Consider the following 22,046-nt stretch of genomic DNA (forward strand, 5'->3'; position numbering starts at 1 on the left):
GCACCAGGATGCTGTGTACCAAGGCGCAGTGGCATCACTTAGGCAGTGGCCTTGTAGAGTCACAGGAATCCAGGGAGCGTCCCTGTCCCCGGGCAAGGCCTCGTGACCCCTCCAGCCAGGGATCACGGGCATGCTCTCGGCCCGTCTGTCTGGTCACAGTTTGGGAGGTTTGATCCTTTACTCGCTGAGGATCCCAGAGGGGAAACTGGAGCCCAAAGCCCCTCAGACCAGGGTGGTGCTGCGGCCTCACTGGGATTCCGTGTGGAACGAGACGACCTTTCTTCTCCTGACAGATCTGTCAGCCACAGGGAAAGGGACAGCCGGCTGGGCCCTGCCTGACCAGATCCTGCACCCAGTGTGGGTTTGCACGGGTCCTGGGCTTACACTTACGGGGCTCACATTCTCCCTCGAGCTAAGCCTCGTCACCGAGCTACCCGTCACCTGGCTTCCACCAGGTTCTTAAGAGTCAGACGAGCCCCGCTGTCACGCGCTGACACGGAAGAGGGAGGTGTGGGTTCCAGCCTGCGCCTGAGTCGGGCAGAGTGGGGGTGACCGGACACGCGGAGGGGTCAGTGAGGGTCCCAGTGAGACGGCCACAGCCTGGGTGGACAGAAGGGACAGGGACTGAGGGGACGGGGTGGGGCCAGCAGTGGACGATGCAGAGCCAGGCCACACCCCCGGCTCCCTTCAGGTCCTGGGTTGGCCCACTACGGGCAGCTTCCTCGCCCGTCTGTGACCTGGGCCATGGTCTCCGGCCTCAGCCCTGGGGCTCGGGGGTTTGGGCTGGACGTGGATGAGACGCCCGTGCCGCACTCACCGGCACCAGGAGCCCCAGGCTCCGGGGAAACAGCCGCACAGCAGGCTCTGTCCCCGAGTTCCCTCATCAGTGTGACACCTGCCTGTTTCCTTGCAAACTGCTGAGGGCCCTCCGTGTGGACTGGTGAATCCCTCCTAGCCAGGCGGCCACACGTGAATCCAGGTCCCCTGACTGTGGTGTCTTTGCAGCCCCCGAGGGACGAGAGCCTGAACGGCCTCCTGCAGGGATACAGGATCTACTACCGGGAACTAGAGTACGAGGCGGCCTCGGCCACTGAGTCCAAGACGCTCAAGACCCCCTCCGCTCTGCGGGCCGAGCTCACAGGTGAGCCCTCTCCTCCCCCTGCACGGGCCCGGCAGCAGGGAGGTTTCTGTGACCACAGTGCATCCGTCCCCCCAGGCCTGGGCCACGGGGGCTGGAGGAGGTGCGGCTCTGCCCCCTCCCACCGCCGGTGCGCACGGCCCAGGGCGTGGCGAGGTACCGTGAGCAGAGACCCCTGGCCGGTGGGGGACCGGGGAGGCTGCCCGGAGGAGGAGCCATCTGAGGTGACTGTCGGGGTAAAAGGGCGTCACCGAGGATGTGACGGGAAGCGGGGGACGCAGGGCTCAGCGCAGCTCGGTACGGGTGGACAAGCAGGGCGGCAGGGGCTCGGGTGGGCCAGGGGTCAGCGGCCAGCGCGCGGCATGTGCCGCGCAGGGCTGCCCCAAGTGGAGCAGGTTTGGGGTGCGCCGGGGCGGCTGCAGGGAGCCCCGCCTTCTGTCCCGGCTCATCTGTCTGCTCGCCTGCACCCCGCCAGACCCCTCCGCGGACTTTGGCAGTCCTTCCAGCAGCCTTCCAGGAAGCTCTGGAGCTGCTGGGCAGGCCGCCGCGCTCCCCCCCACTCTCTTCCTGGCGTCCCACACACTGTCAGAGGAGATACTTGAGCCTTAACCCCTGCACGCCGGCGTTGGGGCAGGCCGGCCGGGGAGCCGGGGCCTGCTCTGCCGAGGCCTGCTTGGGCCCCGCGTCTCGGCGAGGCTCACGTGTGCTATGGGCAGCTTCCGTGCTCCCTCCCCAGCCCGCCTTTTGGGGCCTCGGGGCTGCAGCTCGGCCCCGGCCCCGCCAGGAGGACTGGCTCAGTCGTGAGCCCCAGTCTCAGCATCACCCCGGGTGTCCCTTGCTGATGTCCAGACCGCAGCGAGCGTCTCCCTGGGCTGTGTCACAAAATCACATCCGTGGAATGAGAGGGTGCAGTGGGGTCTGTGCTCCTGGCCCCTGTGTGCCGTCTGCTCGTCCCCTTCAGCCCGGTGCTCCACCTGAGCACAGGTAGCTCAACGAGGCGTTGCCCGGGAGACGCCAACCTCCATCTCCCCCTGTGCTGCTTTTGCTACCCCGCGCCAGATGTGAACTTGACCCGTTTAACCTGAGGGGTGAGCACACGCCACCCCCTCGCGGGCCAGGGGGCCTGGCAGGTTCTCCAGGCAGTGCGGGGGCCCCGGCGAGCGGACCCCGCCACGCGGGGGGTGGAGAGGCTTCCCGGCCAGGCCCCGGCTCCGCGCCCGCAGCCCGTCACGCGAGAGCTGCTCCCTGCGCGCTGACCGCCTTTCTGCTCTGCTTGCCCCTAACAGCCCAGAGCAGCTTCCAGACCGTGAACAGCAGCTCCACGTTAACGACATACGAGCTAATACGTAAGTGGCAGCGCCCTCGTGTGGCGGCGTGACCTCGAGCAGCCAGGCGGCGCCGCGTGGCCTCTCCGGGGCCCAGTGGAAGCAGCGTGGATTCGTGGCTCTCGTTTCTGGGGTTCCCCCTCAAACACTGCTTTGCAGTATGCCGGGACCACCAGGGAGACAGGAAAGGAAACTTCTAGAAGCAGAGGCTGGGAGTGTGGGGTACCGGCAGCTGGTCTTCGAGTTTGGGACAGGAGGAAAGGCAGAGTGGGCAGATCTCCTCTCTGGCTCCTTGGACGTATTTTTTAAGCCCCTTTCTTATTGTGGTAAAATACACATAACACACAATTGCTGTCTTCACCATTTTTAAGGGTCCGGTTCCGGGGCATTAAGCGCATTCACACTGTTGGGCAACCATCCCCACCGTCCGTCTCCAGAACTTTCTCATCTTCCCAGACTGAGACTCTGTCCCCATGAAACACGGATGCCCCGTCCCCTCCCCCAGCCCTGGCCCCCACCCCCTACTTTCCATCTCTGTGACCCTGGCTCCTCCGGGGGGGACCTCACAGAAGTGGAATCGCGCAGCGTTGGTCCCTGTGTCTGCTGGGTTCACTTCTAGTTTCATCCGTGCTGTAGCGTCAGGGTCTCCTTCCTTCTCAAGGTTGAGGGACAGTCCACTGAATGCACACATCCCATTTATTTATCCATCCGTCCTCCATTCCTCTTTAACCAAACTGCTTCCCCTCGGATTCCTGTCTGGGGATGGGTTTCAGCAACTAAGTGCAAGGCTAAGGGGCCCCGATGCGATTCACTTCAGCACAGAGAAGTGGCTGGATTAGAAAGAGGATAAATGGGGGAGGGGAAGCCGGCCCTCCCCCGGCCCCAGGTGTGCGGGCACTGGCTGCCAGCCCGTGCCCTTTCATCCTGCCACCACCTGGGCCAGGTGACCAGCCTGGCAGCCGGGGCGGGGCTCACAGAGCTGTCCCACCTCCCCAAGCGTCACCTTGTCCGTCCATCCGTCGTGTGCTCGCTCACCCCCCCCACCCATCGCTCCCTGGTTGTTTCCTTGTCTCTCCGCCAAGTCCCTCCTGGGCCGGGTGCTCCCCCAGATGTGACCTCCCCGAGCAGCCAGGTGAAGGGTCCAGTGCAGGCCCGGCCCCAGTGAGGAGGGCTCCCTCCCGGGGTCTCGTCCAGGCCCTCCAATCATGGTTATGCAGTGCGGGAGGGGCGGCCCCGACCACGCAGCAGCGTCCACTCTGGTGTGTCTCTGTGGATTCCCGGTCCACACGAGTCCCGGGGTTGAGATGAAGCCTAGTTGTTTGTCTGGCAGCACGGCTGGACCACGTGGACAGAACCTTGACCATGAAATGTACACATATCGGCAAACCGAGGCCTTTGAGGTTTTAGTGGCCATGTCCTGGGAAGAAAGTGACATGTGACTCCAGACACCTCGCCCAGGCCCCGTAGCCAGGCATGAGCTCCGTACTAGCCAACGTGATGAGAGCAGCTGACCTCTAAGCCAAAACATTCTGGAAGGTTCTCCCCGTTGCGTGGCCTTCCCGAGGCCCCAGGTGCGTGCCGGACCACCTGGGTGCATGGTTCCTGCAAATCGTGCCTCCCAGCGAGCGGCTAGCTCAGCAGAGGTGCAGTGGATCCGACCTCCAGGCCCTCCCTTGAAGGCGGTCAAGGTTCTGCCTGCCCTACTGGGCCAGGGTCTCACTCCGTCGGTTCCTACGCTTACGGAGAGATTCTGGACCAAAAGGCAAGCCCGGGTCAGGCCCTGTGTCCTAGCTTCTTTCCCTCAGAAGACGAGCCTGCTGCCGCCTTCCCCTGAGTGCAGGATGGGTTGCGTCTTTGCCTCACGAGTGTCACTAATGCCGGGACAGAGGGTGGCAGGCCCCTCGCAGACCTCTCTCTGCAAGAAAGAGCTCTTCCCCCGCATCTTCTCAAGGGGCACTGGTCCCTCAGCGTGGCTCATGGAGGGAGTTTTCTAAGAAAGGGAGGGGGTCCCGCCAGCTGACCCCTGTCCCCTGGCCCTTGCAGAGCTGAAGAAATACCGGCGCTATGAAGTGGTCATGACAGCCTACAACGTCATCGGCGAGAGCCCGGCCAGCGCGCCCGTGGAGGTCTTCGTCGGCGAGGCCGGTAGGTCCCGCGTTTCCACCCCCAGCCCGGAGCTCAGGCGCCAGCAGCGTCCCCCTCGATGAAGGTCATTTTGCTGGTGGGGCAGGAGGCTTCCGATCATGGCTGGAAAGAGGCCAAGGGCTGGGTGTCCTGACGGGGGCAGCGGCCAAGTCTTGCTTTTGAGATTCAGGGGTGTTTAACGTCTGGATTTATCAGGACCTGCTCTAGGGGAGCGATGCTGTCGCCTCCATGGGAACCTAGGTGTGCGGGAACCTCCGTGTGTGGAGGGGGGATGTTTGTCAGCTGCCGTCTCTGGCTGGGCCCGGGCAGTGGCCCCGGCACTGAGTCAGCCTGACCATCTGTAACAGGCCCTTCCCAGGTCTCGAAAAGCCACGTGGATCCATGTTTGTACCCCTTTTAGGTAAGAGGTGGCCCCTGGGTATGTTTCAAGGACCGTCCCTTCTGTGGGGCTAACCCACAGGGAGACGTCGTGTCCTGTGTGGAGGCCAGAGTGCGCCTGGCCCCAGCTGCCCTGCAGCGAGCTCTGCCGCCTGCCCTCTGGCCCACAGGGCGACCCCTCCCCCCGGCGCCCACCGCCCCGCCGACGGCCGTCTCCTCTGAGCCTGGCAGATGGCCTGAGGGCTCTGCTCAGATCTGCTGGTGCGGAGTTGGGAGGGTGAAGGATGCTTGGAATCCCTCTGAGGACAGAGACCGAGGCTTGCCGGAGGACAGAGGGGTTCTGGTCACTCGGCCGGTGCACGGAACACATCAGGTGACCTTTTGCTCTTTGGAGAGGTTATCGTTGTAAACCAATCAGCCCTGAGGGCCTAACTTAGCAGGATTTTTCTGGAACGGTCCCACAGTATTTTCGTGTAAGCGAGGATAAACCAAGTGAGCCACCAGGAGGTCGCATTGGCCTCTACACAAAAGTCTGTCTGGGGGGGAGGTGGAGGTTCCTTGGAGCAGGTGGGGCAGGGGCCAAGCGTTCCAAGAGGACACGGGCCTGGCCACAGAAGAGCCCACGTGGGCAGATGGGGGACGTGGCAGGGAGGGGACATTTCAGGGAGGGGACGTGGCGCGTGCCATCCGTCAGAGCAGGAGCTCTGGGACCTCGCTGGGCATCAGTGCGGGCCTTCGTACCGCTGGATTGAGGGGCGCACGGCCAGCCAGCTGTGACCTGCAGAGCTGACCTGCCCACCGCCAGCCTGCACTCCAGGGAAAGGACCCAGCCTGCGGGGGCCCAGGCACTCAGGACAGGGCCTCAGGCCCAGGACCAGAGCAGACGTCCAGAGAACAGGGCTGGAGCCTGGGCGGGAGACCCGGCCGGCACTGGGGCCGCAGCCAGCCAGCGGGCGACCGTGGGGTGTGCGCAGTTCATGGGTCTTGTTTGTTGTTTGTTTGTTTTGTGGTAAAGCACAGTTAACGTGAAACGTGCCAACCTCATCACTGGCAAGCGTCCAGCTCAGGGGCGTGAAACACATTCACCTGTTGTGCGGCCACTGCCCCCCCATCTCCTCTGGAGTCCTTCATCTTCCCAAACAGCAGCCCCTCGCCCGTCAGCAGACCCTTCCCTCTCCCCTCCCCCCCGCCCCGGACGGCCTCTAATTTACTTTCTGTCTGTGGATTTGCCTAGTCTAGGTACTTCCTAGGCGTGGACTCACCACATTTGTCCTTTGCACCCGCCTTCTCTCACTCAGCGTGTTTTCTTGGTTCATCCATGTCGTAGCAGGCGTCAGACTCTGTTCCTTCTCATGCAGTAGGCATGTCCACTGTGGGCAGGCACCACATTTTCTTTACCTGTGGGCCCATCAGTGGACACCTGGGTTGTTTCCACCTCTTGGGTTTGTGGTGGAGCTGCTGTGAACTCGGGTGGACCAGGTGTTTTTCCCAAGTGCTGAGCTGAGTCTGAGCCCGTGTGGCCTGGCCATGATGCAGGGTGCTGGCCGCTCCCGCCCCCTCCATGGGGGCCCCTCTGCCAACACACACCTGCCCCTATGCTGACTCTCCCCGGGGGGGGGGGGGGTCGCGGAGAGGGATGGATGTCCATTGGCTCTGCCACCGTGGCGTGGGCGGCAGCCTCCAAACAGACTCCATCAGGAACACGGAAAGCAGGGGCCGGGGCACAGAGGCGGATGTTCAGCCCTCAGTGCGTTGCTCTGCCGTCTGTGTTTACGCTGCAGAGAACGTTCTGAAAGGAGGATGCCAGTACTTCCAGCGTGGCTGCCACTTACCCTTTGCCCTCCCAGTCTCCGCCTCTCACAGCCCACGGGCCCCTTATAATGGTTTCGTTCCGATGCTGCGCAGTGCTGCGAACCAGGCCTGCAGAAAATAAAGTTCATTGGGGCCAATTTCCACTCACCTGGCCAGACGCTTCATCATGTCACAAACTGGTCGGCATGAGACACTCAGACTTGTGTGAAAACAGCCTGGAAACAACACGGTTTCCCGAGTTAGACCGCCCTGAGCATCTGAGTGTCGGCTCGGCCGGTTTCCGGCTGTGTGATGTGGGGCCAGTTACTTCACCTCTCTGAGCCCTGGCCCTGAGGACCGTGGTGCAGAGGGGAAAGCTGTGGGCTAGGAGTCCTTGTCCCAACTCTGCCCCCAACTTGCCTGTCCCACCTGCAGGATAAATGTCCAGGACACGCCTGGACTGGTCAGTCAGTAAGTGGTGAGTGAATGACTGAGACCCTGTGTGGTTACTGGATTGGTCTGGCCCATCTACAGAACAATGAGAGGTTGAGAGTTAATGATCTTTGGGTCCCCTCCAGTCCAAATATGTAATATTTAAATCCTTTTAACCTCAGAGAGAAAGTGTAATCTTTAGGAGATTTCTCATTGAGATTGATTTCTGAGTCCAGGCATTTCAAATTGGTAAAAATAATATATTAGTAAGGACTCCAGTTTGCAAGAGATAGAAACCCAAACAGGCTTAAACTGAAAGAATCAATATCAATTCACATAACAGAAGAGTTGAAGAGCCTGGGTACAGCTTCAGGCATGGCTGGATCCAGCACCCTAACAGGCTGGTCCCATGTCCCCTCTTGGTTCCACTCTCCTCTCAGCTCACTCCTGTCTGGGGCGGGCTCTTCATCAAGGTGGCCCTGGAGCTTCAGGCGGCAGAAAGAGAGTTTCCTTTTTCTACGGTGCCTCCAGTGGCAGTCCACTGGCCCCAGTTAGCCTGCCTTACACGCCCATCTGCTACAGCCAATGGCCTGAGGTCCCAAAGCCAGGGGATGATGTCATCTCTACCTGGACCACATGGACCGAATGGGAGGAAGGATCCCCAGATCCCCAGGGGCGATCTGGTTGCTGCGGCCAGAAGGGGACTCTGGGTGTTTGCTCAGCTGTCAGTGTGGCACTCACGGCAGAGCTTTCCGAGGGGCCAGAGCTGCTTCTGGGAGATGTTCTGTACTAGTCACCCCCGCCCCCGCCCCTGTGAAACCTCCAGGCCCAGCTCTGTGTTCTCGGGGTTCTACAGCTGAGAGGAGCCCATATCCTGGCCTTTGGGACACTTACTACTGGAGGACAGGCCCCACCTTCAGGATAAGGCTGCCCTCCTGCCTGGGACACGTCTGTGTTTCCAGACCTCCCAGGCTGCTCCCCCGGAACATAACGCCATCCCACCCACACCGCGCTGCATCTGCCCGGAACCCCTGCTCTTCACTCCAGTCCCTGGAAGACCCTCCAGTCTTCCGTTCAGCCCACCTTCAAGTCCACCCCCTCAAGGCCTGGCCGCCCTGTCCCCGGCCTGGGCAGAACTAGGGACCCCTCTGCTCCGGAACACGCCACCCGTTCTGCTCTCTGCACCTCCTGTCTGTGATGCAAAGACCCCGCTGATTCACCCCAGTGTCCAGGGTGCTCGGGTCTTCATGGTTGCCTGGAGCACTGCAAACACTGTAATGTTGGGGGAGTGAAGGAGGGGGGAGCAGATTCAGACAGGAAGGAGGGGAGCCACACAGCCTGCCCCACCCCCTGGGGCCCGGGGAGGTGAGGGGAGACCCCCGAGGGAGGAGACCCCCGGGGCCCGGGGAGGTGAGGGGAGACCCCAGAGGGAGGGCTCCTGCCCAAGGCGCCTACAGCCCCAGCTCCCGCCAGCCCTGCAGCCTCTGCCCTCTCAGGGGGCATGGTGCCGGAGAATCCCCAGGGACTCTGACACCACAAGGGGCCCCGCAGCAGCAGAGCAGACTCAGTCCCTCCTAACAAAGCCTGAGGCTTCCATCTGGGCTCTTGTTCCAGCTGGGTCAAAAACGGATCCTTCCCTGAGCGCCTTGTAGGGAACCATGAGGACAGAGCATGTGTTGCCAGCTCTGGGGGTGGGGACCGTGGAAGCAGACAGGGGCCACCCCCCACCCTGCTGCCAGCTTCTTCGCCCGGGGAAAGGGGGTGACAGCACCCATCCTCGTAGAGCAGGGACCCCCTCCCAGACCCCGTCAGCGGCTGCCCTGACCCGCACCTCCCAGCCTCTGCGGAGGACCAGCAGCCCCTGCTCCAGCCAAGTGCTCGGTCCCTGGATGTGCCGCTGCAGCCCCCGTGAGTCGGGGTTGATTCCCTGAGGCGCAAGGCCCGGGGCCCCCTGTCACAGGTCACGGTGAAGATTGTTAGTGGCTTCCCTTCCCGGCCACCCGACCTAGGAGGGCCGGGGTGGAGGCCAAGGTGAGCGGCCCCTGGCCCCATTCATCCTGTTTCCCCTGAACCTCGGCCCAGTTTTAAAGCCAGAGCGGATGGACCCTGTCCACGTTCAGACCATGCCATCTGCAGAGCTGAGACGGTCACCATCCGGGTAGAGGAGAAGAAACCCAGTGCGAACCCAAGGAGGGTCTGGCCAGACAGGTTGCCGTCGGGCAGAGGCAGTTCCGGGCCAGAGAGCGACTGAGTCAGCCAAGTGCTGGGCCTGGGCCGGACCTGACGCCCAGACGCACCTGACGCTCAGTCTGTCGCGGGACCAGGGCTGCGGGTCTGGGGTGTAGGGAGGGGGAGCTCCGCACAGCCCAGCAAAGCGCACGTGGGCTCCGCGGCCTGGTGTGCGGCTGCGTGGCTGCGTCGGGCTCCAGCTCTCACTGGACACACGGGAAGAGGGGGTCTGGGGGCCACGGCAGGCTGCTAGTGGGGCTGCCTGTGCGCGAGCCTCACAGGGAAACAGCCTTGCTCCAGAGGGAGAGACCCAGGCCAGTCTCGGCCATCACCTTCCTGCCGTGGGAAGTCACCATCACAGAGGTCCCCATGCAGGGACTTCGGCATTGCGCCGGCCTGTCTCTCCCTTTGCATCTCTTGCTGGAGTCGGTGGGTCCCTCGGTGCAGGTCTGAGCCACAGCCCGCCGTTTCCTTGTGTTGTTCTGTGATCCCAGATGTCCCAACAGCTCACCCCTGATTAGACCCGGGGCCGAGGTCCGCCCTGTCCCTGAGACCCAGCAGGAGGAAGAACGTTGTCGGTTCTTCAGTGAAGGAGGCAGGACTCGCTCTGCGTCCAGTGGGCCGTGCCCGTGAAAGCTCAGGTCAGCGGTGGAGCGTCTGCAGCCCCCGACCCAGGGCCGCGGGGCCCGGAGGTGGAGTGGGTGCAGAGTTTACCCGCCCCCTCGCCGTGCCTGGGAGAATAGCAAGATACCGCTGGGCCTTTGCCGCCCCTCCGGGCTCTCTCCCCTGCACCCCTGACCCCAGGATACCTGCTCTGAGGCCCGCGTGAGGAAGGAGACAACGAGCCCAGCATCCGCGTTGGTTTTCAAGTGCTCTGCATGCGCAGTGGGGGCAGGGTAACAGGAGCAGATGAGCCGAGAACTCGGGGTGCCCCCGGGACTAGTCCAGTAGAGCAGTCAGATGCGGCCCCGGGGGCGGGGAAGAGGGAAAGCGGCCGGCCCTGCGAGCGCCTCGTTAATGCTGGGACAGAGGGCGGGGCAGGGGCCCCCTGGGGATGAGCGGGCCCCCAAGCCCCTCCCGCAGGAGCCCTAGGAGCCTCTGGAGCCACCCTCCACCCGTCTTCCATGCCCCGCTGGACTGACCCTTCCTGGGCCCAAACCCCATCCCGTCGCTTTTCTGGTTCCTCCCCTCAGTGCATCCCTGTGTCTGTAGGGAAGCACGATGTGCTCCCGAGAGGGGCCCGTGGGAGCCTCCGGCCCCGCCCCAGTCTGCCCCCCAGCAGCACCTCAGCTGCACCAGGCCCACCCTGCGTTCTTCCCGCCACGGTGGGGTCAGCCGCTCCCCCAAACCCGGGCATCCCTCTCACGCCCCCCGGGCTCCCCACGTCGCCCTGCCTGGGTTCCGGCCTTTCCTAGCAGGCACGGGAGCCCAGGAAGCACTGGTAGAGAAATGACATTATTCATAACTTTATTTCCATCAATGTAGGAAGGTTATAGAGAATATTCTAGCGCGTAGCTCTTTATTTGGAAAGGATCGCAAACGCCACACCACTCGGAGTCCACGTCCTCGGCCGGAGTCTCCAGAGCACCCTGCGGTTCACCCGACCGGCGGTTCACAGCGCACCCCTCGCTAGGCCCCTGAAGGCGGGGAGACCCCAGTCCTGCCCTGGACGAGGGCGCCCTCTGGGCAGAAGGGAAATGGCCTCCCATGGGTCCTGGAAGGGGCTGAGGCCATCCAGGGTCAAGCCACACGGGGCGGGCCCCTGAGTGTCACAGAGCTCGGGTTGGACAGGAGCGGGGCTGCAGCTGAGCTTTGCAGGCAGAGTGGACGCTGGATCGTCCACACCAAGGAGGCATCGTCTCCATGTGGGCAGCTAGGGAGACGGCCACCCAGGGTCGGGTATTGACGCTGCCCGCTGGGCTCCAGACGTGCCGTGACCCCGTGTCCCACCCCAAACACTGGTCCAGCTCTTGCCTCTGCTTCCCAGTCAATCTCTTCGTGAAAGAACCTGCTTGCTTTCACTTGTCTTATGTTGTTTAACTTGGGGAAATGAGGGAAGTTTCAAGCAGACAGACTGGGATACAGAGGCTGAGCGCTCAACCAACAGGCACCACGACCATCTTCCCCCGTCTCGCCACCCACCTGCGTCTCTGCTCCCCTGTGCTCAGACACGTGTCTGGCCCTTTATGGAAAGCTTCCCAACTCTGCCCTTGGGAAGTAGCTTGGGCCCTAGAGTCAGCAGACCCAAGTTCAAATCCAGTCCGTTCTGAGACAAGTGACTTAACTCCTCTAAGCCTCCGTTTTCTAAGGGGGAAAATGAGAATAAGATCCTTTCCCTACAGCTTGAATTTTGTGAATACAAACCACATGGGATGCAGTTGGTTAATTAGGGACCGTGGATTGTGTTTTGCGGACCAGGTCGGCTACAATACAGTCGTGGTCTGTCAGGACCTGGATCTTGCCGTGATGGGAAACTCACTCTACAGGCAAAGAGGAAAGAAAGAAAACCCACCACAGTCGCGAGCAGTGTAGCTGGTTTGCTCGAGTGGCTTCTAACTCTGCGTCTCGTGACGGTGGTAGCAGTAGTTAAGCTGATAAGATGGTGTGAGTGGTGGTGATGATGGGAAAACAAAGGTCATTGCTGGATGAGACCAAATGCTGGATTTGTTCGGCACTAACCTTTATCACGGAAACATCTGTAAGAAAAATGTGCTTGTTCTTATGAGTCTGGAGCTCTCTGGCCTCCACCTCCTTTCGGATCGAAACCACTGGTTTTTTCTAAATACTCTTTGGACGCTCGGAGTCCTAGGGCTGCCGCTGCCTGGTCTGCAGCTGGAGCACCCCTAATTCTGTCCACACGTGTGAACGTGCTCTGTCAGAGCTAAGAGCCCTCGTTAACTCACCCCGTCCTTGGTCCGAGGCACCTGTAATCAGAACCGCTCAAGCTCCTACACTGCTCCAGAACTCTGCAGTTCTGCCAGGACATCCACCAGTGAAAAGGCCGGGAGCTTACCCTAGATTTCCTGTGCAAACGCATGGGGCCAAGGCCACAGCTGGGTCTGGGCTGGTTAAGAGGACATGTTGACCTTAACAGGGGGTGTTTCACTGGAACACCATGAAATCCTGCATTTACAACAGGGGCCACAGCCTCTGACAGCCCAGAGCATGCAGTCTGGCCTTGGGCTGGGTGCTTTCCCTGAGGAGCTCGCACTGGTCGGGGTGCATTAGTCATCTACTGCTGGGTAACAAATTGTCCCAACGTAGCTGCTCAGACAGCACACACCTGCTACCTCGCAGAGTCTGTGGGTCAGGAATCCAGGCTCAACTTAGCTGGGTCCTCTACCTTGGGTCTCTCACAGGGTGTCGCCAGGCCTGCAGCGCTGTCCAAGGGCTTGACCAGGGAGGGCCCCTTTCTGAGCTCATGGGTGGTTGTGCACGGGACCCCGTTTCCTCTGCTCATGGGCAGAGGCCTCCCCGAGGTCCTCGCCTGGCCACCTCTCCGTGGAGCGTCACCGTACGGGCTGGCTTCCTTAGAGGGAGCTGGGGGGGGGGGGCGAGAGGAGCCAGGAGGGGGCACCAGCAGGAGGGTTGGCTCAGGCTCCCTGACCTGCCTGCGGGAGGCTGCCCACCCCACCGCGTCTGCCATATCCTATGTGTCAGAAGGATCGCGTGAGGCTGTGAGCACCAGGAGTGGGGTCCCTGGAGCTGTGACCAGGATCCATGATGACACACCTGGGCTGCTCTCGGTTCATACGGGAACCACCAGGGAGACGGACATCTACACGCGTCAGCATGTGGTGACTCGATTACCTACCATCTCTACTGGGACAGAGCCCACACAGAGCAGTGCCCTATGTGCCCAGTGCCCAGATAAACCCTCGGGCGATTATCTGGACAGAGAAGTCACCTCGGGGACGAGCTTGGGGGCACCACGCCCCCCTGGCCGGGCCTTGCTCTGCTCTCACACCACCCATTTCATTTCAGCTCGAAAACCCTTTACGTCTGATATTTTCTCCAATCTTACAAACAATGGAACTGCAGCTCAGAGATGGAGCGAAGTCCCAAGCCCCAGCAGCTGAGCCCAGACCTTAAACTCGCCAGCCGGGGCTTCTTCCACAGCCTCCCAGCTATGTTTTCTGTAGCCTGGAGTACATGGCATTGAGTTTTTTGAAAATAGTTTTTGTGACCAGTTTGCTGATTCTTCTTGCTAAGCTTCCTTGGAGTCATTTTTGGTCCTGGCTCAGCAGTGAGGTGATGGACGACAGGCTGGCGGACGGAGCTCGGAGGGGAGGATGGCAGCAGGGGGGAGACGTGCTGGTCCAAGGGGGCTGCTCCAGGAACCCAGGCACGGCACGTGGGGCTGAATTCCCTGCCCCCCCTACCCACCCACCCCACCCACTACCCCTGCCCCGGCCCCAGGAATTCCCCTGGGATGGATGGAGGGAGGCTCAGAGCCAGGCTGCCTGGGTTTGTACGGCCAAATCCACACGGTTGCTGAGTGTGTGGCCTCGGGCAGGTTACCAGATCTCTCTGGGCCTTAGTGTTCCCGTCTATGTAATGGGCAGTGACTTGTACCCACTGGCCCAGGTTATGAGGATGAAGTGAGGCCAGATGAAGGGTTTGCAAGAGATGCCTGATCCCCTGGTATGAAGGGCGCACCATCGATATCGGCATCCGCGCTGTTCACACCCCACTAACGGATCCCTGCGTTAACCGGAAGTTAAAGCAGACGTTAGCACCACTGGATTTGTCTTCACGAGTCCTGGGGGTTCTGGAGAGATGGGGGCTGTCAGTTGAGAGAAGGGTGGTGCGTGTCCCTCATGTGTGTTACAGATTTATCAGATGTGATCTCACTTTGTCTGTCGTGAGCTCTGTTAAAAATTACTTTGTAATGTCAGTGGAAATGCTCATTTACGGGCCTGAGTACCTGCGGGCGGGGCTCACAGCTGCCCGGCGTCCTGGGTGACCAGGCGTTGGACGTCCCGTTTGGTGGCAGCAGTGACTCACAGCCTTCTTCTGGAGGAGGAGGGGCTGCACGCCTGCTCAGACGTGGCTCCTTCCTGGATCCTTGAGAGCTGCCCCCTCCCTCCTTCCTGGGCCGAGTCGCTGCTTGTCCCTCGGGGCCGAAGCCCCACCACCCATGCAAACCTCCTTTATGGACTGAGGGGGCCCAGGGGCCACACAGTTACCCAGACCTGGAGTCCCTCCCCGCCGGTTATCCTTACTTAGGGGAACAGATGTGTTGGCAAAGTTTGCTGAGAAGGTGAAATTACATTCGAGAATTGTTTCCTACTCACTTTTTTTTTTTTTTTTTTTGCGGTACGCGGGCCTCTCACTGTTGTGGCCTCTCCCGTTGCGGAGCACAGGCTCCGGACGCGCAGGCTCAGCGGCCACGGCTCACGGGCCCAGCCGCTCCGCGGCACGTGGGATCTTCCCGGACCGGGGCACGAACCCGCGTCCCCTGCATCGGCAGGCGGACTCTCAGCCACTACGCCACCAGGGAAGCCCCTCCTACTCACTTTGACAGGAAATCAGAAACAGTGTTTGACCAGAGAAGCATTGCTGTAATTAAAGTGAACTGATGAATGTACAATTTTTTAAAGATCACGTAAAGAAATTCTTATTTCCTTATATTAAAACATTAACAGTGATCCTCAGATTATCAGTTAAAATCTTGCTCTACCCAAGTAATAAATCACTGGCTTACAAAGAGTGAAAGTCAAAACCGAGCATGGTCTGGCCTGGTCCAGCAGCAGCAGTTCCTGCCCCCGGACGCCCGTCAGTCGTGACGCCGGCAGCCGCCCCGCCCCGCAGCTCTCCACTGCTCCATCCCCGCCTCCCCGGCCCATGGTCCCGTGTGAAATCCCCCCCATTCCTGAAGAGCCAGCTGGGTGTTCTGTTTCCAGGAAAGGCCCCACGTCCCCCAGCCACAGAGGTGACCCCTCGTGGCCCTTTGACCCTGTCCTCACATCCCACCTGGTACTGTGACTACTGTGAATTATGTCTCCTGTTGAACCTGTCTTGTCCATCCTTGTGTCCACCCGCCCCGCCGAGCTAAGCCGAGGGCCTGGTTGATATTCAGGAAAACGTCAGCGAAGTTGCTCCGTGGCGACAAATCACCCCCGAGTCTCAGCGCCTGAAACACCCCCCTGTGTTTTCTCTTGCGGGTCCCTGTCCTTCACGGTCAGCTACGTCTCTCGTGCTCCCAGACACAGATGGGGATCTGGGGGCCCTGCTGGTCTGGGGATGGGGAGAGGTCGGCGCTATGGAACACTGTGGAAGCTCCTGCTGGGAAGTGCCCTGCATGTACTGCTCCCCCGTCGTCAGCCAGGCCGGTGTCGGAGGCATGCAGCTCCCTCGGGGGGGACTGTCTGCAGGGTGGGTGGGCGCCCCCCGCCGCGCCACAGGGGCAGAGTGAGCGGGCGAGCGGGGGCCGGATGGTGAACGGTCCCACCCGAGCAACTGACAAGCCCCTGCCCTCCCAGCCTCGGCTGTTTACCAAATGCCTTTGAGGCGTTGTTTCCTCTCCTTGCCGTGGTTTCAGCACACGGGTGCCTGTCCAGCTGCCTCCCTGGAGCAGAGGTTCTGAAAGGTTGACGTGAGCCCAGGGCCGCCCAGGGTCTGCGGGACGCAGAGCCAGCAGCCCGTGGGCCAGTGTCCCCTGTCAGCAGCAAGTCTACACCGGGTCAGGGCAGCCACCGTGTATCCCTGATGCCTGGTGGCCACGTCGGGGCCGAGCAAGCCGGCCAAAGTGCTGCCCTCGCTGCTCCGTGGGACCCGCCCGCCGGGTCCAGCCCACAGCATCCAGCTGTGCAGCGCCTCTCCCAGCGCTCAGCCAGAATCCCAGAAGATTCCAGAAACCACTGGGATTCCACTACTGCTATCAGGTGCAAGGAGCCCCCAGAACTCCAGGAAGCTTCTCTATCACCGCCCTGCCCGGACCTCTCTCCGGGGCTGGGGTGGCGGGAGCGATCCCTCAAGGCCGGTGGGTGACAGCTGTGGGAAAGCGTCGTCTGCCTGGGCCGAGACGCCGGATGGAGAGAATCTCCGCTCTGTGCCCTAACCCTGCACCCGCCCTCCAGCGCTGTCCGTGGGCAATCTGCGTATCAGCAAACACCAGGGACCGCCAGGCCAGGCCAGCGTGCTTTTCAAAACGAATTTCATGCATTTTAACACAGCATTCTGAGCAGATGTTCGCGTGCGCCGTACTCCACGAATGCTAAGGTTGGAGAACAAGAGGATCACGATCCATCAGACGCTCCATCGGTTTCCAAACTGAGCACCTTCATGACAGAAAAGGATTGCACTGGGGGTGTAGACAGATGGCCTTCCTGCAAGCCAGGGTCTCCCGTCAGGGTGGAGACCCTGAGGATCTCAGGAACCAAAAAAAAATAAGTCTTGAAACTGGCGTGCTTTTGCTCGGTGTTCACCTAGGTTTCTCCCTCCCCTGCTGTGTTAGCATCACAAAAGTCTTTGTCACCTGCAGCATTTTTTTGGCAGGAAGGGGCTGTGCTGTAGGACAGCTGGGGGGCGTGGAGACAGCTCAGCCTGGGGACAGTGGCGCCTGGGGCTCAGCCGCCCAGGACGGGACCGGGGGTGGCGGTGGAGGGAGGCTTTGTCCAGCCCGTGTCGACCCCAGAGTCGTCGTGGGCCCTGGGTTTGGCTGTGCTTCGAGAGGGAAACTTGGGGGACTGGGGCGACCACGCACAGATGGTCCTAACCCACCACCAGGGTAATGGCTGTGCTCAATTTTGCCTTTCACGTTTTAATCGCACAACGGTAATTTTGTGATAGAGTCGCCCACGGCAAACATGCAGAAGACATTAACTTTATTTATGTTTTGGATTATTAATGTGGCTGTTAAAATTTCTCCAGTTAGTTTTGATTGAATTGTTTTTTTGTGCGATTCTGTTGTTTAATGGAGCGGTAAATAAGAATTTCTGATAATGAGGCCGAGCATCTGTCACAACAACCTGGTGTGGGTTATTAACATTTCCATTAACGGCAGGGTGGGCAGTGATAATACAGGAGCCACGCAGTTAGAGCAAAATAAATAGTTGGTGTCAGGCTGAGTGGGTGTTAATTACTATTTTATTCTACACTGGTGGTGGGGAAGCAGGGAGGGGAAGATGCGGGGGAGGGGTGCCTCAAGGAGGTCGTCCTCTCCCCAGGAGGCCTCTCCAGAGAGACTGTGAGCTGGGCGGTCTCCCTCCGGCGCTGACCACTGACGCGTGGTCCTTTCCATTCATGGCCCTAAATAGACTTGAGTCAAGAGGCAGCGCCCTGGCCGCAGGCAGGGCCGTGGAACGTGAGGGTGCTGGGTTGGCACCCTGGCCCTGCTGCAACGTCCCCGACAGCTCCGTGGAGCTCCCCAGGGTCCAGCCCAGCGTGAAGTTCACTGGGGGAGGGGTCACCCAGGTGGGAGGAAGGAGTAGCTCCTGGGAGGCAGAGGACAGACGGGCCAGAGGGGAGAAATGTCCCCAAATGTACACGTGCGTCCTCTGCGTCATTCCCAACTTACCCGTGGCTGCCTGCAAGGCCACGAGGCCATGGCCATGGCGCCCTGTCAGTCACCTTTCACCTTTGATCTGCACAGTGTGGCCCTGCTGACACCAACACAGCACCCAGGGGCCCTCGGGGTTGGGAGGGAAGGAGTGGGACCGGGTCCTCCTGGGGGGCGCGGAGCTGTGGCCTCTGCGCTCCGTTCCTGAGAAGGGGCAGCCCCGGGTCTGCAGACGTCAGCTCCACCTGGAGCACGGCTTCGTACCCAGGATCCGGGACTCGTGGTGGGAACACAGATGCCTTTCTTTCTTTATTTTTGGCCGCGAGGCCGGTGGGATCGTAGTTCCCTGACCAGGGATCGAACCCAGGCCCTCGGCAATGAAAGCGCAGAGTCCTAACCACTGGGCCGCCAGGGAGCTCCCATAAATGCCTTTATTTTCTCCGAGTTCCACCTGGAACTGAGCATCTCCCTCAGTTATGAATGTGGCGACGTACCAGTGCCGCATCACTGGGGCCTGGGACTCTCTCAGCAGCAGGGCCCCCGGGTGGGCCCCCGGGTGTGCCCCCGTCCCGGCGAGGTTGGATGTTGCTGCGCCGTCTCTGCTCATCCCACCTGACCTCAGAGGCGTCGCTCGAGCAGCTCCTAAGCCTGGCTTCAGGGCTCAGTCACAAGCACAAGCACGTGGGTTACCGTGTCACACCTTCGTTTCCAAAGCTCTGCTGTGTCTCGATATAATCGGTTTTCTCTGGGATTCTCCAGGTTTTATTTCATGCATTTAAAGGCGCGGTTCTGAGAAGGGTTTGTGGTCATGCTGGCAGACAAGCTGGGTGGCCCAGGGCAGGGTCTCGGGACTTCTCAGCGGACCCCGCTGCTCTCTCCGCAGCCCCGGCCATGGCTCCACAGCACGTGCAGGTGAGCCCACTCACGGCCAGCCAGCTGGAGGTCGCGTGGGACCCGCCGCCGCCCGAGAGCCAGAACGGAAACATCCAGGGCTACAAGGCAAGGCGCCCTCTCGCTTGGTTTGCCTCTTCCTTCCAGGTCACTTGCGGGCCAGGGTCGGTGGCCTGAGTCCCCAGATCTCCCGAGGGCTCCGCTGGGACCCTGGCCGCTTCTGCTTCCCGTCCTGACTCAGGCCGACAGGCCCTCGGCCCCCAGCCGGGCGGCTGGAACGGGCTCAGCCTGACCTTGCCTCTGGCCTGGGAGAGCGGAGCCCAGTTCCCCGCGCGGCCAGCAGCACCTCCCGCCCCCTGCACCCCCTCTGGGAGTCTCCGCCGCCTTTGCTGACAGTAAAAGGGAAGCCCTCAGGAGAACAGGTTCCCCCCGCACCAAGCCCTGCCCTGGGTCCGAGTCTCCTGTTTGGTAGGTCCAGGATGGGGTCCAAGGATTTGCGTGCTCCTGGGAACCTCACTTTGAGAACCCTTACACTGCACTGTCATGATTCCACATTAAATATCCCAGAGGTGGGATCCAAGGAAGGCAGCAGCCCGTTGCAGTCCGAGCATCAGGTGATGAACAATGACACAGAGCTGGTGGGCGCAGGAAGCCCCCCGCAGTGTTCCACCTCCAACATCACCCCTGTGTAGGGGGCTCGGACCCCGTGAGATCAGCTAAAACCTGAAGTGCCGTCCCTTGGAAATTCCCCACCTTCCTCCGGAGTGAATCTGGTCTGTTGAGCCCAAGTTGAGCAGTCATCAGACTCCACGGGCTAGCCTACCCTGAAGACTATTGGACCAATTCAATGTCCCTTTAAAAATGACATTAGTAGGTGTTTTGTGAAAATAAATACCATCCTCCACGGCAGGGCACCTGCAGTGATGAATGAGGTAACGGAAAGTCCCCTGAGCCCGGAGCCAAGGTGCTATTTATGTATGTCCAAAACATGTTTCCTAATTTCCTAATGACAGAGACATTGAACCTGGATATTGAGTTCAGGTTAGTAAGGCCTGTTCAAGCAGAGCGTCTCATCTGGCCAGTTCAGAGCAGAAGCTGAACTGCGTCTTGCAGGTGGATACGGCAAGGCGCCCCGCAGCCCCGCTCCGGCCTGGCCGGGCATGGGGGCACGGGAGAGCAGGCCCCAGGCCTCGGCTGCCCTGCGCGTGGGCCAGCAGCTCTCACGGCCCGGCCTATTGTAGGCCCACAGAGCCGAGGTGGATCCGTGGATGGGGGTTGTCTGTGGGTGGCCTGGCTGGCACTGGCTTGGACAGTGGTTCTCGGCCAGCTGTCTAGGGAAGCAGTTCTGATGACCTTAGTAAACTTTTGTACGCGGGCATCATGTTCGCCCACAGGCGCATTAAAAACTAGACGAGAAGAAACGGAACCCAGGAGAAACAAGGGCTGCTCCAACAGGGCTGAGCCCTACGTGGTTCATCTCCACGTTATTTTTGGCTGTTTTAGTATCCAGAGTATGGGGTCACATTGATCCAAGCCTTTGATCTCAGCCTTAAAGAAAACGTGGGAGTGTAGGGTAGAAGCTGGGGGCTTGTTCTACCCACAGGCTGGAGCAGGGGGTAGATTGGTCTCCCTTCTGTCCAGAAGCTTGGGGGAAGGGGCAGGGCCCCCACAGCCAGCCCTGTGAGAGAAAAGGCACTTTCCTGGCAGCCGAAGGAGATGCCACCGAAATGCCACCTCCATCCTCAGGCCCCGTCCACCCTGGCCTGGCCTTAGCCACCCCCGACTCTGCAGAACACAGCTCGGCCCCCGGGAGCACTCAGGTCCCCTCTGGCTCAGTGGCCACCTGCCCCCAGGCTGAGGAACAGAGGGGGCGCCACCCCTTCCCTCCCGCGCTGGCCTCCAGCCTCCGGCTCTTTCTGGCAGATCTACTACTGGGAGGCGGACAGCCAGAACGAAACGGAGAAGATGAGGGTGCTGTTCCTGCCCGAGACCACGGTGAAGCTGAAGAACCTCACCAGCCACACCAAGTACCTGGTCAGCATCTCGGCCTTCAACGCTGCTGGAGACGGGCCCAGGAGTGACCCCCGGCAGGGCCGGACCCACCAGGCCGGTAGGAGGACACGTGTTTCCTTTCCACAGCCTGGTTCACCTCCCTGCCCTGCTGTTCCCCAACCCTCCCTCTCCATTCCCTCGGCTCTCCGCTCTGCCTGTCCTGTAAGCCAGATCCCGCATAGCTGGGAATTTCTGGGTCCGATTCGTGTGGTGTCCCCAGCACCCAGCCCAGGCCTGCTGTGTGGAGCTGCCCCGTGAACATTCACCAGTGTGAGCAGCGTGGGCAGTGGGGGGCCGGGCTTCCATCTGCACAAGGCCTCATCTGTCACCGGCAGGACTTGCTCCAGGCCCCCGGGGGATTCTCTCAGGGTCCAGATCCCGGGGCAGGGGGAGCTCCTTGTATGTTGATGTGCTGAGCCCAGGCCGCAGTGTTGGCCTCCCCGGGCCTCTGGGCCACAGAGTCCCCTGGAAGCAGCTGGCAGGCCGTCTCTCAGACACATGCCCCGTGCAGGTCCTAGGGCGTGGCCGGGCTGCCCTGCCGGGGGTCACACTGCCCGTGACCTCCTCTCCTGATCTGGGGTACGTTCTGAGCCGCTCACTCACTCTCCTGGCGACTCGCAGAGTCCCTAGTGGTTTGGGGCGCTTCCTGAGGCTGACCAGGCTTCCCGAGGGAACGGCGGCTGGGCCCTGGGTCCCGGGAGCTCTGGGGCCTTCTTGAGATGCAGGGAGTGGAAGGCTGGCAGTGTAAGTTAGGGAGCCTGTGGGGCACAGACCCACCGGCTCCGGGATCCCCAAACCTCTGTGGGTTCAGCCTTCCCGGGAACAGGGGCTCCTGAGAGTCAGGCCCCCTGGGAGATGACCATGACTGCATTGCAGGGACTGCGTCCTCGGGGCCCGTCCAGCAGCCCGGGAGGGGCTGTCTGTGGACTGTGGGCTCTGAGCGGGAAGGGTATGGGCGGACCTGTGGGGCCGAGGGTAGGAGGTGGAGGCCCTCGGGCACTGCGGGCCTGGCGGGTCACAGGGCCAAAGGGCCCCCAGGGACGGGGGAGGACGGAAGGGGGGCAAGTGGGGGCTGATTCAGTGGGCATTTCTGAGCACGGAGGGGAACCCAGCTAGGGGGGCGTCAGTGCCCACTGGGGTAGGGGCAGCTCTGGGTGCCAGC

At 61.1% G+C, this 22,046-nt stretch overlaps 1 protein-coding gene across 1 annotated transcript in view; it reads left to right on the forward strand.

Annotated features, from left to right (window-relative positions):
* LOC111170349 (protein sidekick-1) overlaps positions 1-22,046 on the forward strand; it is an 85,736-nt gene that overhangs the window by 21,415 nt on the left and 42,275 nt on the right. Inside the window, exons 6-10 of the mRNA XM_089895465.1 lie at positions 1,006-1,141; positions 2,425-2,484; positions 4,507-4,608; positions 18,825-18,940; positions 20,756-20,942. Coding sequence (XP_089751591.1) covers positions 1,006-1,141; positions 2,425-2,484; positions 4,507-4,608; positions 18,825-18,940; positions 20,756-20,942 — 601 coding nt within the window. The remainder of the gene's footprint in view (positions 1-1,005; positions 1,142-2,424; positions 2,485-4,506; positions 4,609-18,824; positions 18,941-20,755; positions 20,943-22,046) is intronic.

Source organism: Delphinapterus leucas, chromosome 15, assembly GCF_059928025.1.
Source record: "Delphinapterus leucas isolate spDelLeu-1000000601 "Yukka" chromosome 15, BTC_Dleu_Yukka2, whole genome shotgun sequence".
NCBI lineage: Eukaryota > Metazoa > Chordata > Mammalia > Artiodactyla > Monodontidae > Delphinapterus > Delphinapterus leucas.